Raw genomic sequence first — 17,798 nt, forward strand, 5'->3', positions numbered from 1 at the left:
ATGAATAGGAATTCTATCGAAAATTAGGCCCAGAAGTCTTTTCTTACCCCCTTAAGGATATATGCACCATCTGTTGGGAGTTTATTTACTAGATCAAGGTTAGCAATTTTTTGGTGATGAATGTATGATTATGGTGCTCCAAATATACAATTTTCTACCAAAGTTTGTCATTTTGAGAATGAAATGTGTCGTACTGGCATAAGGCCATTGCTCTTCATGCTCCTTCCAAATTTCCTAAAAATCGTAAGAATAATGAGATGCTCAAGTTTGAGAGTATGTACAACCAAGGGAATGTTTTTCAGTATTGCCAAAGAAAAACTGACACGCTTTTGGGGACGCGAGGGGCCAACCTTTCTTCATAGATGTGGACTGAGACGAGAATTACTCTGCCATAAAACAACAATGCTAACCTTACCGCCTTGACTCTAAAACTAAGTTGGCAAAGTCTGCGGTGGCAAAGTTCAAACAAGTTGGAGTACTGTTGGTATATGTGTCTCACGCTGAAGAATGATCTTGCTTGGTTTTTTAAAAGTTTAAATTTTTTTTAAAGTTTTCCATTGGTTGGCCCAGGGTCGCCCGGTCAGCCCCCCCCCCCTCATAGTCATTTTTTGAGTGTGCCACTGTACGCTGTTTTGGTGTTTACCTTGTAAACTTTGTGCAACTTTATGAATTAAATACAAATTAATGTTTATAAAGTTGCAAGAGAACAATTAGAATGATTTTGAAAGGAATTATAAGAATATAAAAGCAACATTGAAATTATGATAATATAAGAAAGCATTAAACCAAAAAATTTTTGCAAGATTATTTGCAGGACTCAATCTACTAACTCAGAATGGAAATAAGGCCCAGAATATTTCCTGAGCTTACCCTTTTGATTACCTATCCACTTACCGCATGGATGGAGCAATGGTTGTATGGAAAAAGTGACTTAGATCGCTTAGAGATTTTCTGGAGATACTAAAAGATCCTATATGTTAAATAGTTTTACCAATACTAAAAGGAAAGAGAGAGAATTAGAATGCCCACGATAAGGTTAAAAAATGGTAGCAATAATGTAAATAAGGGTTTGGACCAGTCCCACTCCTCCCGTATAACTTGTACTACTGTGCATGGTTCTTTCCTTCATCCCCTCCTTTTGTTTGCTTTATAAATCGGACCCAATATCAGAATAATAATGGTGATATTTTCAGTGCATTAATAGTGTCGGAGATTTTATTTAATAGAAAAAACTTCCCCAAAAAATGTATCAGATAAAACAACATTCACAAAGGTCACACGAGAAGAAAAAGGAAAGAAGTTGTTGCATATTTTATTGTTCTTAAACTAAGACAATTTCGCCAACATTCTATGTTCAAGAAGCACCTTAAGGCTTTGCTTCTGGTGATGTTGAGGCAATGTATTTTTTCACGACTCCTTTCCAGTCCGTCACACCTTCAAGTGTTCTTCTGTCTGGTAGGATACTTGCTTGTGATCCCAGTGCACCAGCTGTCAACAGAGTTGATGCTCCTATTAAAAAAAAAACAAAAAAAAAAACATGAAAAATCAGAGCGAAACAAAAAGTAAAAGAACATATTTATCGAATGTAATTAGTTTGTCTGGATCAGTGGTGTTTTGTCACCATATTTGATTTTGTTTAGAGAGTATACTAAATAGTAATCTTATTTTAATAAGTCAGTTTATCTCATTTTTGTGTTTGTTAATTTTGTTGTATAGCCCTTTTTAAATCTATTTTTGTTAATTTCTTGTGTGTTTTAACTGTTTTTAACACTAAGGATTTTATTAGCGTAGATAAATATATATTTTTTTGATGTTATTTTACTGTGCTTTTTCTATATATTAGCCATTTATATATATATATATATTAGCCATTATAGCCATATATATATATATATATATATATATATATATATATATATATATATATATATATATATATATATATATATATATATATATATATATATATATATATATATATATATATGTATGTATATATATATTCATTACACTTTAATTACTTATGGGAAGACAGCGTGGTCTAAGAAATTATCTTGGATCTAAAGTAGGGAGAGCAACTTTCTAATTCAGGCATCCTTTGAAATCCAATTTATATAAAATATATTGGGAGGATAGTAACATGGGCATACAAAAAGCTACCAGTGCTAGTTGGAAACTATATCAAATAAATAATTTTCACTTTTTGTTTTAAACTTAACTTCGAGGGTAGGGCTTTGGGAAAAATTTCCCCTACATTCTTCTTGGGTTAGAGTAATATCATAGATACTCTATAACCCATAATTTTTAGCCCCTGTGTCTATGGATATTTGTTTTTTGGTAAAGGAGAGGAGCAAAGGTAATACATCAGCAGAAATTTGGAAACATTTCTCTGTAAAATATGTATTTACTGATGTTTTCCTACCGTTATGGATTTTTAATTTTATCTGAGTGAATTAATGATATATGCTTAAAACGTGTATTGTGAATATGAAAGAACGTTGGTTTGGTTTTTGGCCCTTTGCCTTTTTCATTAAAAAAAACTATAGTTGTATTTTATTCTTAATTTTTTCTTCAAACTAGAAATTCAGCAGAGATTTGGAGATTCAACAGAGATCAGCAGATCAGAGATCAGATTTGGTCCAAGTTTTATTTAATATACTGTATTTACTGATATTTTCCTATTATAATAGATTATAGCCCTGACGAGGACAGGCTGGGTACCAAAGATTGGAGATGTCCCGGTGTTGTGAGATGGTTTGGGGTCTCCTTTTCCCTCACAAGTATATTTCTCCGTCCCTATCCCCGATAAGGAAAACCTGCTTCCGTGGCCTCATAGCGGCATCAGGATAGACTTTTGATGAGTTTTCCTTACCAAAATTATGACTACTGACAGCACTGCAGTGACTTTGAGGAGTGACGCTCCTCATTTGCACTAGATTCTGATTAACAGATAATTCTTCTGGGTTCGGTTTATTTTGGCGGGCTTTTTAGGCTGAAAAGTCTCTCCCTAGCTATGTTATACATTATGGGTTGCCTCCCTGTAGAAGCTTAATATTTTTAGGTATGAATATATAATGAGTCGGAGGTGATAGGCTTGAAATTGTCCGTGCAGGATGTCGACTCTTATTCATAGAAGAGCATCGCCAAGTGCGATGATCATCTAGTTGTGTCTAGGATTAATTTTTAAGCTGAAAATTAGGAAGGGTAACTCCCTTCCGGGAAGTTATGAGATCGGTAGACCCTAGGATGAAAATTTGAGAGAGACTTTCTAGGAACAGTTGAATACTAAATTGGATAGTTTGAAGTTTGGCAATGCAGAAAATGGATGGAATAATTTTATGAAAGTTGTTTGTGAAGTCGCTGACGGTGCATTAGGAAGAAAGTTAGAAACGCAACTAGGAATTTCAGTGAAAATGCTTTAAGTTTACTAGAGAGGAGGAGGGGCCTGTACAAGAATTACTCGAGTAATAGATCCTGTGAAAATAAGAAGAAAGTGAAGAAAGTTGAGAAAGCACTAAAATATTAATTAAGGAGGTGTGAAGTGAAGGTCATGGATAAAATTGCCGAAGGTCTGAAAGATGCAGCCAGATGGCATAATAACAAAATAATGTGATTGCATGTTAATAAATCGAGAAAGAATATTCAAGTAGGACTTCTCCCAGTTAAACGTAGGAACGGGGCCACAATTATTGAGAAGAAAAGAGTTAGAGAGAGACGAGCAGAAAATTTGAGAATGTGCCAAACTGTGATTGAGTATCAGGAAAAGATATAGAAAAGAGTGAAATAGTTTGCGACACTTTGGAATAGTTTTATTTTGTCAGGAAGAATTAGAGACAGTACTAAAAGGATTAAAAAATAATAAGGCCTCAGGTGCTGATAGTGTGGTAAAGGATTTTTTTTTAATATGGTTGTTGTGAGGCCAGAGATAAGTTAACGAAGATGATGAACATGATTTATGAATAAGGGGTTTTATGAAAATTCTAATTAAACCCCTACATTAAAAAGGTGATAAGAGTGAGTGTAATTATAGGGGCATTAGCCTGGTTTCTGTAGGAAGAAAATTACTTAGTGTGATACTACTTTTGAGACTTATAAATTCTGTAGATAAAGTTTTAAGAGAAGAACAGTATCGTTTTAGGAAGGTCAGAGGATGCATCGACCAAGTTTTCACCCTAAGGTTAATAATTGAGCGGCACCTGAGTCATCAAACACCTTTAGTCCTCAGCTTTATAGATCAAGAGCCAGCGTTTGATTCAGATAGTAGAAAAACTTTAGCGAAGGTCCTTTCCTTGTATGATATATCAGATAAATATATTAAAGTGAATAGTGCTGTTTACGGGAAATAACATTGTTGCGAATAAAAGTAATAAGTGAATTTAGTAGCTGGTTTCGTATCAAATCAGAAGTTAAGCAGGGTTGCGTTCTATCCCCATTAAAATGAATCATTTTGATGGATTTTTCCCAAGGAGCACAGCAAAAGCAATGAAAGAACACGGAAACCGTCTTAAACCGTCTCACTATTTAATTAAATTAGAGGTATGTTCAACAAAATTATTCAGGCTAGCAACAACACAGGGAATGTATAGTTAGTGTCGAACATTTCCGTTCTCGTGGAGATTGCTCCAAGTACAATTTCAGCTAACTAGTCAGTATTTCAAATATTTAGAATATAAGAAGCTTGAAAAAGATAACCCGAAAATCTCCCCTGCGGCGAATCAAGTCAATTACTACCGCAAGTACTTAGTAAGAGCAAGTACTTTTGCTTTTACTAAGATTTAAATGGGAGCATTTCTCTTTTGATACATTTTTAATGTATTTTGTTTCCCAGGGAGGGGTAAGGGCTTAACCCCTCTGAGCCTTTCCTGTGGTCCCCGTGTGTAGTTTGTAATTGCATTATAGTTGGATTCTAAATTGAAATAGCGTAGTGTACACCTGGGCTTAGAAATGGAAAAACAAATATAAAAAACACTAACCAGCTGGTGTCACCTGTCGTTTGGTATCACCAAACATACGCTTGAGAAGAGAAATTTGTCCAGTCTCTTTTTCATATCCATTCATTGATAAGGCGTAAACGACATCTTTCCGATTTTTCCTTCTTAGTTCCAACAAGTAATTGAGCCACGACATACATAGGTTTAAAGGAGAAGGAGTTGTTGACGTTCTATGCATCGACCGAATTAGTTTCGCCAGTCCGTATTTCCACTCTATATCAGACTGGGCCTAAAACGAAGAATTTTTATTCTTAATCGAATAAATTCAAATCAAAAGACACAAGTGATAGGAGTCAAGGCCGTATCCAGGGGGGAGGGGGTAGGACGTTTGAACCTTCCCCCCCCCAGCCAAATTTTTGGTCGACTTGTAAACACGTAGGAAAAATGTATATAAATAAATTTTTGATTCGTTTTGAAAAGTTTTGGTGCCCCGCCCCCCAAAAATACCCCCTCTCCCTCGAAAAAAAATTCTGGCTACAGCTTTGATAGGAGTATGCCTAGTTATTTCAATAGTTATTTTTTATTATTCCTTTGATGTTAATCGTTTAATGCTTTTCGAATTTTATTTCTTTAGTTTTTGTTACTTAGTCTTTACACATTTCCAATTATTTAATTAGTTCTTATTACAATTATAATTATCTAGCATTTTTAATAACTTCGTTTGCGGTAACAAGCTGTAAGTAAAGAGCTACTCGGACCTATAGTAACCGAAACTCTAATAAAAAACTTATTTTTATTTATTTCTTAATATTTCGAAGTATTTTTTATACCATTTTTTTTTAATACTTCCTTAATATAATCTTTTTAGTATTCACTGTTTATTATTTCCGCATTTTCCAATTATTTTACTAGCTCTTGTTATTATTTTAATTATTTAATATTTTTAATAGCTTCGCTAATTATTTCTTCAAAGAAATAAATCGATTCTCAATTTTTTATTTTACGCCAAGGCTTGCTTTTCTTTTATACTGATTTTTTTTTGTTTGCTGGACAAAGTTTTTACACACCAGTTAATCCTCTGAGAAATTTTTCCATAAAAATTGCCTACAGAGTGATTTGGGTACCCTATTGACTGACCGTATTTCAAACAGTAGGCTGTACGAAAAGTGTGGTTCAATCCCACTTTCTAGGGCTATAATTAGAGATAGGTTGCGATGGCTCTGTGGATGACAGATTGCTGAAGATTGTCCTTTTTAGTCAACCGTCTAGGACTAAACTGAAAGCAGGTCACTCTCGGTTGAGGTGGAGGAGGATATGTAAGGAGAGATTTAAGTGAAATGGAAACTTCCTTTGAAGGATGTAAATAGGGAGACTTTGTATAGATTGGGATGGGGGATGAGCGTGCATAGCTGTATTGGCCTCAGATGGCTTGGTGCTGCGGCGAGTTGTTATTAGTAGCAGTAGTAATGCTCTTAAGTACGCAACGTTTGCGTACCTGGATTCCTTTTCTCATTTACGCTTACGCTTGAAGGAAACAAAGAAATGTTTTGCAGAGTATGGGAAACTTATAGGTCTAGAGATTGGCGTCAGCGTCGAAAATAAAAAAAAACACCAAGGCTACCTAGCGTTTGGCGACTTTGTCTCAGCAAAAAATAGTGCATACTCGCCTTTGGGGTACTACAAAATACAGAAGCGAATACATAAATTAGAACTACGTCCCCAATTGGCCTCCCAGTTCAGTTAATTAGCCGACTAATCCAGACAAGATTTTCCCAAACCATCTTAGGCCTAGTTTGTGCAGACTGCTTTTTGAATTTAGTTATAATCTATAAAAATTAAAATTGCTGGTTAATTATCCCTTACAGACAAAATTTCACTGTTAATTCTATTCCTTTGCAAATTAAGGCTCTTCGATACCTAATTTCGAATTACCAAATCTAGTTTATTACTAGCTTTTTTATTTGTATGGCCAACTAATTCAGAATTATTTGGGCGGCCTTACATTAAATTGTTATATTATCTTATGACCGTCTTGTGTGTTATGTCCGTATTATGTCACGAAAGTATGTAGGACGGGGCTCAAGGCCCAGTGCCCCGCTCCCGAAATCCTAAATTTTCCCGAATTCATGGGCATTTTCAAAAAAGAGATCCCAAAAAACGACAGAAAACTAAAAGCCGGCACACATTTCCAAGAAATCTTAGAAAAACCATTTAACGTCTCTTGTTCTGTGCCAGAGATAGAGATATTCAGAATTTTTAAACTTACAGTCTTTGAAACCGTAAATTTTGTTTATTTTGATCGAACGGAGCAGAATTTCTTCTTGAAGTTCAGGGAAGGACAGTCCCTAAGACATTCTAGTATGCCTGCTTGGAAAACATTAAAAATCAGCTCAAAAGAAGTCTCAATGAATGAACTGACAGCTTTGGAAGTTTCCTGTTGAGCAAACGGCCTTGACATTTGTGGAAACAGGATGCACATCATTTATGATATGTGTTAGACAGCGTTTTACTTAACAATTAGTAACAGATTATAGATTTCCTTTGCTTTCAAGTAGCCTCTGGTTAGCGGCTTTAGTACAGTAAAAATACGGAAAAAAAATGCCCGAACCAGGAACAAATTGATAAAGTAATACTTTCTTCCCCATCCGGACCATAAAAAAGCGCTGAACAACATATCCAAAATCTTCATCTCTAACCCGTTGCTAAATTTGTGTTTTTCGCTATTTTTGTTACATTAATTTTTATTTTTCACGAAAAAATGAAGTGTCACGAAATGAGTGGTTGATACGTCTATCTGCATCAGAATTGAGAGCTGAAACCGTTTCTGACGTTAGTTTTTTTTGTTTTTTTTTTATAAATGTCAAATAAAAAAAAAATCCATTTTTAGTAAAACAAATAGCAAAATTTTGCTAATTTGGCAAAAAAACTAAATGATAACCATGATATCTTTTTTGTGTGTGTTTTTTTGTCCGTTAATGCACATCACGATGTGTGCACGATTGACGGAAAGGGCACTTTCCACGGTATGGGAATTCTAGCATCTTGTACTCCCCCTCCGAAAAACAGAGTGGCACCAATCCCAAGAAGGAGTGTTTCTCTAGACGCCGTGACGCTCAAAGGTCGAGTCCCTATTTACCCTTTTCGGATAAGTGAAGCGGTGCTTTCTCAGATTCTGTAGGAGAAAATATCACAGACTATTGTGAATGATCCATTCAAATTCCTTGACCAGCTCTGGTTGTCATCGTGGTTTTTCAAGAGCCCAAGACCTAACTGGAATGGTTTTATGCAATCGGTTTTCTCGCACTCGCTGGATGAAGATGCACAAACCCCTTGCGATAAGGCAAGTATTATTTTTCTGCCCATGATCGATCTGCCTTCTAGCAATGAGTCATTCCTATACTCAACCCTGTGCTTCATTGCTTGTCAGGGGAGGAAATACGGATTTACGCCAGTCGTCACATTCGATCAGCCACTTTGGTGGAAGGCAATAAAGATTATCAAGTCCGACGTGTCAAATGAGCTGGACAACGTTATCATCAAACTCGGAGGCTTTCACTTGATGATGAGCTTCGTCGGATGCATAGGGCACCTGATGCAAGACAGAGGGCTCAAAGAAATCTTGGAAATAGTATACGCACCGGCAACGGTACCACAGTACCACACATACTCTCTGGGAAAGTGATTTCTAGAGCTATTAGAGCTCACATTCTCGTGAGCTCAGCTCTCTATGCTCATCTCTTAGGACAAGATGCGGGAACTTTGGATACTTTCGGCCTTGAGAAACTCTTCAACGACACCCTTCAGGGAAAAAATGTCCCCCAGAGACCTTGACGAAGCACCAGAGCTGGGACTACTGGAAAGTATTATCAAACAGAAGATTGAAGACCTACGAGATCACCGAACAGCAAAGCTCTGGCTGCAGTACCTTGACATGGTTGAAAAGCTTCTCAAGTTTATGCGTGCCGAGAGACTGGGTCTATGGGATATGCCTTTGCAGGTTGCAGCAGAAATGCTTCCCTACCTAGCCGCTTCTGGACAGAACCTTTACGTTAAATCTTTGGTTGTAGATCCAAGAGATGACTAAACTTCCCAGTCGTCACCCAGAAATGTTTCAGATGTTCAGTGAGCAAGGACACATAATTATAAGTTCATATTGGCGTTAGGTCGGCCTCTCAGCAGACTTAGTTATTGAACAAGAGTACATGCGTAGCCTAAAGACATCAGGAGGACTCACTGGTGGGGGTGGCATGACTGAAGAACAGAGAACGATTTTTGTCCTATCGAGGCCGGCGTGTCTTGAGGTCAACCTGTTAATGCAGAACCTGACGAATATCGGCTACTCTACAAGCGAGCAGCATCGTGACTTGAGTCTGAACAGACAAAACTGTGACTGTGAAGATACTGCGAAGTTGGTAGATTTCTTCGAAGTGTCATCCCCATTCAAAGGCAATGTACAGCTGAGAAACGTTGTAAATGGAGTAACTTCATATCCAGGCGTGAATGTTGACGAAGCCGAATCAGTTGGGAAGAAAATCTTAGACAAGATGTCAGAAAAGACCTCGAAGGAACACGTCTTCAAAAAGAAAGATCAGGTGACTCTGATGACCCCAAAAAAGTTGAGGTCTTCTGAAGTAGTGCACATCGACCCGGCGCTACTTTTTCAGAGGTTCATTATCGTTGCCCAGAGGTCTAGTCTCAAGGAAGATTATTTCAAGTTTGAGCTCTGTACCATTTCTCCTGCTCTTTTCGAAAGAAACAGATTCATGTGAAAGGCCAACAAGCCCGAGCTAGCAAAAGCAGTCTCTCAGTCATGTGGGTTTGATGCTCAGTCCTCAAGACCTGTGGGAATTCCCAGCTTCGTCTTAGACGTGGGCGCCCTTCTCCATCGGATCCCGTGGAAGGTCACTTTCACATACAAGGCTATCATGTCTTCGTACATTCATTACGTCGAAAAAAAGTATCCCCGTGCTGTTGTCGTCTTCGACGGATACGACGGCGGTCCGTCAATCAAAGATGCAACCCATTAGCGTCGAGTTAGGTCGGTTGACTGTTAAGCGGTATTTAAAAAAGACATGCATTTTTGTACGAACAAAAAGGATATTCTTTCACGCGAAGAGAACAAATCTCGTTATCGGAACATTTTTGGAAATACTCTGAAAGCCAGCGGTTGTAATGCATGACACCCTGAAGGTGATGCTGATCTAGACATAGTAAAGAAGGGTACGGAAACTGGACTCCATAGCGACACCATTGTGGTTGCTGATGACACGAATGTTCTCGTCCTCCTCATATATCATGTAGACACTAGTTCAAATCAAGTTTGCTTCTTGCCGGAAGCGAAATTCGGAAGCGAATGCTCAGCTTGGGATGTTTGTCAGATAAAAGACAAGCTAGGATCAGAAGTTTACCAGCTGATCCCGTTCTGTCACGCCATACTGGGTTGCGACACAACATCGCACCTTCATGGCATCGGAAAAGGAAAAGCTCTTCAGCTATTGTTATTCAGCTCAAGTTTTAGAGACGCTGGTACCCTGTTTACCAAAAAACCTGGATCTCATGATGAGATAGATGCGGCTGGAAAGAAAGCTTTGCTTATACTCTACAACTGCCAGGATCTGACAAGTCTTGACACTGCCAGGAACCAAATTTTCCAGAGTAAAGTCAATACTGCCACCTCATTCGTACACCCACAAGAGCCGCCTTCGACTATGATGGCAGCGAAGTATCATTCGTTCCGAGTCTACAGCCAGGTTCAGATTTGGCTAGGGAACGCCGTTGACCCCCTAAGCTGGGGATGGAATCTTCAAGGCAACGAAGTTTTAGAGCCAAAAATAAGCATCTTCCTGCTGCTCCTCCTCATCTTCTAAAGACAGTGAAGTGTTCTTGCCGAGCTGATGGTTGCAACAGTGAGAGATGCTCATGCAAGAAAAATGGCCTGGAATGCACCATAGCTTGTCGAGTATGCCGAGGAGTTTCGTGCAACAACGCGAAGTGTCAAGAAGATGAATTTTATGAGGATTAGCTTTAAGCCTGTGATTTAATTTTCCCTGTGATTTCTGTTCTTTTGATCAATCAGATGTACAATTTTCTTACGTTTTATCACAAATAATTTTTACCACTTCGTTTTTTATAGTGATGACGGTGAATGGATTTTGATCTCAAATGCCTGCGAAGAGCAAGGTTTTTGGGGAAGGGCGGGGAGGATGGGTATTAAAAAGATCTTGAAGTATCTCAGAAAACCTAGCTTGTCAACTCAAAACTGATCTAGAAACTTCTATCGAACGCTTGTTTTTTTTTTACCAAAAACGTTTAAATTTGTTCGTTTTTGCTCAAAAACAGAGTATTTCTGATTTATATTTTGACATGTCGGAGAAACTAAAATCAGATATCGTTTCAGCTTTTAAATCTAATACATAAAGACATAACAAACACCAGTTTCGTGATATTTCATTTTTTTTTACAAAAAAAAAAAAAAAAATTAATAAACAAAAACGGCGAAAAAAACAAATTTCGCCACGAGTTAGAGATGGCGATTTTTGATATGTTGTTCAGCGATTTTTTCTGGTCAGGATGGTGAAGAAAGCATTACTTTATCAGTTTGTTCCTGGTCAAACCTTATTATTCCTGTACTACTTGAACTGTTGAAACATCTAAGATCCTCTATCAATTTTTACCAAATTGCATCGGAATGCAATTTCATCGGAATGCAATTGTTCCCTGTGGTGCGGAAATAATTGATAATGGGCTTTCCGTCTTTGAGACTGTCAGCCGACACTGAGACTTGCATAATGGTATTTTTGGCATCGAAAGTCCTTTATTTTACCAAATATCCAATTTTCTTCAAAATTTTCTATATATATGTATTTTTTTTTTAATAAAGTCACTACACACTAAGCTGTAAGTGATGCTAGTATTTTTTATTTCTTCCCATGTTAAATCGTCAAAAATTTTACTCTTATAAGTTTCCCAAAATCTTTTATATAGATATATGCATCATATGTATCATTTTATAGTAAAAAACTGGTTTGTTCATAGAGTATTTTAAAAAACCAGAATTCCAGATTATGTAGTTCATAATGTTTTTGAAATTAAAAACTGAGCTTTTAGGCCGAGATCTATAGGTATGCAAATGCAACCTATTTTGCTTATGCACAAGAGCTGGTATAAATGGGTGTTTTTAAAGTAAATATCATCTCATTTCATTTTAGAAGTAAAGGAAGAGCCAACAAGAACAAACTTACCTGAATTCGTTGATATGTATCACTCATCATAGCAATAAGCATATTGATGAGAACGACTGTGGTAACAAGCATATACATGCCAAAAACAATCTAGAAAAGGAAAAAGTTGTAAAAAGAAACACGCCACAAAGTAAAAACGCGGTGAATTTAGCTTGAGGAATGAATATAAGAAAAAAATGGTTAAATTTATGGTTTGTTCTTTTTTTACTCTGAGGTTAGCGTTATTTTTTTATGCTAACGTTAAAGTACCGAGACAATATTTATTTTTTAACATGAAAAAAAACAGGGTCTTTCTTCAAATAAAGCCTTTTAGAAAGAATTTTTGTCTTTTGATAGTCATTGAGTGTGCAAAGGAGTTGAACTTTGATCAGTTTTTGAAAACTAAATTTAAAACGATATTTTAAGGTCACGTCACGATTTCAAGCATAGACTATTTTGGAAAAGTCCCTTACAGGTATAAATAGTCCATTACAGGAGCCAATTTCTGATAGTGATATTAAGTATTCATAAAGCATAAGCAGTAGGGTTATTTGATGTTCCAACTACAGAGTCTTGCGGGAAAATGAAAACATTATTAATTGGCTTTGTAATCTTTGTGATTTGGAGTACCAAGGACATCAAAACAAAAACATTTTTTCGGCCTCCTGGATCAGTTCTTTTCCATCTTTAGGATATTTCTTATGACTGTTTCAGAATCATGAATCTCTTTGGGCAGCACCACATTTTTGTCAGTGTTTCCACTTTCAACCGTGGAAATAAATGAGCATAGGTAATAAGTAAAATTTGACAACGCTTTTCGTCGGTAAAACTTCAAACATCAGTTTTTTTATTCTGACTACAACTTCAAAGAAACGCCACATCTTCTTAAGCTATTTGTTGCCAGGTTTGTTTGCTTATTGATGATTTTTACCCTTGTTTCTCTTTTTTTTAATTTTTTACACACTAACAAAAAGTACATAGCCTTATGTGGAGGTCTTTTTCATTAAAAACTGAATTCTCGATTTGTATGGATTTTTTAAGATATATAGTGTAACTTTACGCTTAACCTACTCAAACAAGCAGATTTCGTTTTTCACTGTTTTTGGCAATAAAAAAAAATTGATTGGTTATAATGACTATGGTAACAACCAGATCAACAACAACAACAATCAAAACAAAAAATAATATAGTAATAAATAATAATAAAATGGATTATAAAAATAATAAAAACAATAATAAATTATTTTATTGATATAATAGAATAATAAAATTAAAACGTTATGAATTTTTAGATCATGCGAGTAGAACAGACATCGTCTGTTTCCAAATGACCATATAAGCTTAGATTGCGTTGATTTACTGAATGACTGTTTAAGGATGTTCAATTCAAAATATTGTAAAAACTGATAAATTCCATTATAAAATTACAGAGAGTGACGTGGGCCTAACAATCATTTAGATTTAAACGGGATTGAATGGATTTAAACAGCCAGCTATCTGAGCTCAGCACCGCATTATGATTTTCTTCTAGAAGTAGCAATAACTCTTTACAGCTGGTGAAGTTGTAAACACACCTCGCCCACATTCTGAATTTGTTGCATGGAAAGAGATGATCTAAATATTGCAATTTCCTCTGAAATAGATTACTACGTGTGTACTTTGTCGAAAAAAAACAGAATAAAGAAAGTTGAAGATATAATTTTCAAATCAATTTAATTTTTTGGTACTTATGCTTTATATATAAGACAGCACTATAGACTATACAAGGAAATACAAATGGAAACCAATCAAACGGATATTTGAAAGAGAGATTTCTTATTCTATAGAAATCTATAGAGAAATCTATAGAAGACTATAGAGAGAACCAGTCAAACGGATTGCAAAGCGTAATTTTTTGTTGCGTTTACAATATTTAAACTGTTGTTTTTTAAGGTTTAGGGGGGGGGGGGGTACCTAGGTTAGGTTAGATTACGCATTTAATATGTGGAGTTTGTGTGAAGAAGGGATCGGTGAAGTTTGTGTGAAGAAGGGATCTGTGAAGTTTGAACGGCATATCTGCTGCCTGAAAAAAGCTGGTCCCACAGAACATAGCAAACTTAAACATTGTTCCCTATTCACGCACATTCTGGGGTGTATTGAGCTGTGTTCATTTCCAAAAGATAGCGGTAGATTTTTTCCAGCAAAAAAGAATAAGCAAAGTTGTCTTTGTGTTTCCGTTTGTGTTCCAAAGCTGTGTTTGTCTTTGTGCATTTCAAAGTAACTGTGCTTCCTGGAATTTCCAGCTGGTATCAATTTATGAAGGCATTTATTTTATCTGAATTACAAAAATTACGTAACAAAGCAACAACTTCACCGTCCTCATGAAAGCTCTGTGTAACTATTTGTACTTTATAGATACTTAATATAAAGAAATTTATATAAAAAAAAGGTCGAAACAAAGAAAAAAAAAACACAAAGAAGGAAGGGAAGAAAAAAAAAATTCCTCGAAGCCTAAAGGATTTATTACTAAATTGTTCAAATCATAAGAGAGTTACACGAGCTGGATCAGAAGGGAATAAAAGGGAGGAATATAAAACCGAGAAGTTAAACAGAATGAAAACTTTTTCTGAATTATTAGACTAGATTAAATTAAAAACGGTCACTCTCAGAAAACACAGAATTAAATATAACAAAAGCAAATATTTCGGCTATATAATAATTAGCGAAATAGAAGCCAATAAATAGTCCGGCTCATGATCAAGAAGCCCCTACGAAAACAAACTTAAACTCGAAACTAAAAGAGCCTAGACTTCATCACTTTCGAAAAACTCTGGCAAAACATAGGAGAAGACAAAAACTGAAGGTTGCAGCAATGGTTTCAATCATGCTTGTAGTAATTGCTGCAACCTAATAAAGAGCAAACCCCAACCCATAGTAACCGGAACACCACAACCCATAGTGGGTGGGATTCACAACACGGTTTTAAAGAAAAGTGGTTTGTGACAAATATTTCCAAAGTAACACTATCATGTAAATAGATAGTCCGTTGATTTTGAACTGAAATTATCAAGTATTTTGCAATAGGTTGCATAGGTTACATGAAGACATGGCTGATTGTAGACAGAGAAAAACCAAGACAGATAGTCCAAGTAATTGAGAGGCAAATATTTAAATGGCTGGGGCACGGATAAATGGCAGGAGTATGCATGACTCTCATATTGGACACATACTTGTCAGGTTAGTTTTTGGAAAGGCATGCCTGATTCAAATTCAACAGAAAAGTAATTTGTAATTATAGAAAGAAAATTATGAGAATGTTATGAAAATTATGAAAATTATATATGAAAACCAAACTATACTGACGTCAAATCGAAACACTAATGAAACTGAATTTTCAAAAACCCTTGACTGGATTTTTAACCTCGTTCATCTTGAATAACAAAGATCATTCTTGCATAGGTAGCACTGATGTCTTTCCTTTTTTCCCGGGAGCAAACATGTAGAGCCAATAGCCGTGGAATATTCTGAGAGGGCTCATTTGCACGGGAATGGAAATATATAGTGCAGTTTTTATGTAATGATAAAGATTGCACTGTGACAAAGTCTCGTTTTCTGCCTTTTCGTGCCACAAAAGATTACCAAAGTAGAGTCAAATGCCAGAAAACACAAATTCTTAGGTACGAAATCGATTTTTGATAGTCTAAAATGTTTAGAAGGAAGTGAAAATTTCAAAAGGGGCTCATTCAATTGGAAATTGAGAGGGCGTGTGCCCTTTTTAATAGTCGACTCTGTTTAATAGTTTGACTCTGTCTCACAACTTCATTTTTTAAAACAATAAAAAACTTTAGCGTAAAGAGCGAGGCGTTGAGGAGGGGACAGTCCCTTTCATATACGGAATAATTTCTGTTCGTTTTAAGTTTTAATGTCGCTCCTTACTTTCAGTTTAAAAAACTTGTTTTTTTTATTTAATTCCACAATGAGACGGAAGATTTAACTTTCTCAGCACCCATACTGCGTACTACCCACTATATTCATTCATGTAAGATATGTATAGATGGTGTGTAACTTTGTAATCATCAATAGCCGTATGTTTTAAGGATCTTTTGCTCTGAATTTTTGCGTTCCGTTTCCCCCCTCGCACTGGATTCCATAAGGCTCAGTAATCCTCCGTAAGATGCTATGTTAATGTGCCGGTAAGTCGGGGACGCAATAGCAGAGCTTTGACAGGAGAAGTTCATTGCTCGGTAAACTATCAATAATAACAGTTAAAGTTTTATGGATTGCATGCATGTTTAGGAAAGATGGCTTACCGCACGCTTGTATGGCTATGGAGACTGGAAGCCTGTATTTAGCCTTTTAAATTTCTCAGAACATTCACTCGATAGCACTTCATCCTGTTCGTGCGAAAATTGCTGCTTGATGGGACAAAACGTTCAAAATCGGCGTTTTACTGCTGCATCATATCTTTAAAATTTGGGAAATTAAAGCTAATGAGCAAAGAACTTGAGAGGTACAGAAAAAACCTTATTGGCTTCTAGGATACACACTTGCCTGGCGCGGGAGAACAACATTATGGTTCACACTCTCGCACTGTAGTACATCTGTTTACAAACACCGACAAGGCGTTGGCTTTCTTTTGACACGTAAAGCAAAGTGAAAAGTCATAGCCAAAAAGACAGTGTCACAGCGCCTTATGATGATTTGGCTGCGAGCGAAATTACAAAACATCACAGTCATCCAAGTCTACGTACCAAACTCCTCAAGGTTAGATGAAGAAGATGAAACGTTCTATCAACAAATTCAGTCTTTTACTGACGAAACCCCAAAGAAAAATCTCTTGATAGTAATGGGTGACTTCAATGCAATTGCTGGAGAAGTAACACAACTTGAATGTGATGTTTCAAGCAGATTCAGTCTTGGGAAACGAAATGCTCGTGGTGAGCGGCTACTTGTGTTCTACAGGGATAATGACCTCGTTGTTACAAACTCCACGTTCAGACACATAAAGAGAAGGAAGGTAACTTGGATATTCCCAGAAAGAAAAATGGAACATCTGATTGAATATATCCTCATCTCAAAACGTTGCAAATAATCTGTCACCAATACTGCGACCCAGCCTGGAGGAGATTTCAACTCAGATCATGTCCTTGTGATGAGTAAATTGAGAAAACTCCGACTCAAAATTTTTCATGTTTCAAAAGTTAATATCCCAAGATTCCCCACCGATAAACTAAAAGAACCAGCAACCCGCACTGTTTTCCTACAGTAACCGGAAAAGAGTTTTGGTCCTGTACTTGGGTCACTGTCACTACAATCAACCATATCCACTGACGTCATACATGCTAGCCAAGAAGCTAAATACAGCTAAGGATATCTTTTGTCACAAACCTAAAACAGAGAAAACCCTCGATCACCGACGAAATCCTCGATCTATTTGACCAGAAGCGACAGGTTTGCAACAAAGGGAATCGAGAAAGCAGGGTCATTTGTAAGCAGACACAACGAATGGTAATAAAAAATACGAACAGCTATTAGAGACTGCATACGGGAGAAGTACAAATTCTGTAAGAATGACTTTAAATCCAGAAACAAGCAATGAATGCATAAAAAAATCAACGAACTCTCTACGAAAAAATCCACCACCGTCGCTAACAACCTGGACAAAGTT

General features: G+C 36.5%; 1 protein-coding gene across 2 annotated transcripts in view; it reads right to left on the minus strand.

Moving 5' to 3' along the window:
- Nucleotides 1-120: 120 nt before the first annotated feature.
- The window catches only part of nompC (no mechanoreceptor potential C), a 502,015-nt gene continuing 484,337 nt past the window's right edge, over nt 121-17,798 (minus strand). For both annotated transcript variants that reach the window (XM_089102713.1, XM_089102710.1), the window contains exons 27-29: nt 12,173-12,262; nt 4,974-5,220; nt 121-1,509 (exon numbers count right to left, since the gene is read on the minus strand). In XM_089102713.1, the coding sequence (XP_088958839.1) occupies nt 1,367-1,509; nt 4,974-5,220; nt 12,173-12,262 (480 nt within the window). In that variant the 3' untranslated portion in view covers nt 121-1,366. The remainder of the gene's footprint in view (nt 1,510-4,973; nt 5,221-12,172; nt 12,263-17,798) is intronic.

The sequence above is a fragment of the Artemia sp. Qi Xiang Cuo genome, chromosome 2, assembly GCF_049724085.1.
Source record: "Artemia sp. Qi Xiang Cuo chromosome 2, ASM4972408v1, whole genome shotgun sequence".
NCBI classification, from domain to species: domain Eukaryota; kingdom Metazoa; phylum Arthropoda; class Branchiopoda; order Anostraca; family Artemiidae; genus Artemia; species Artemia sp. Qi Xiang Cuo.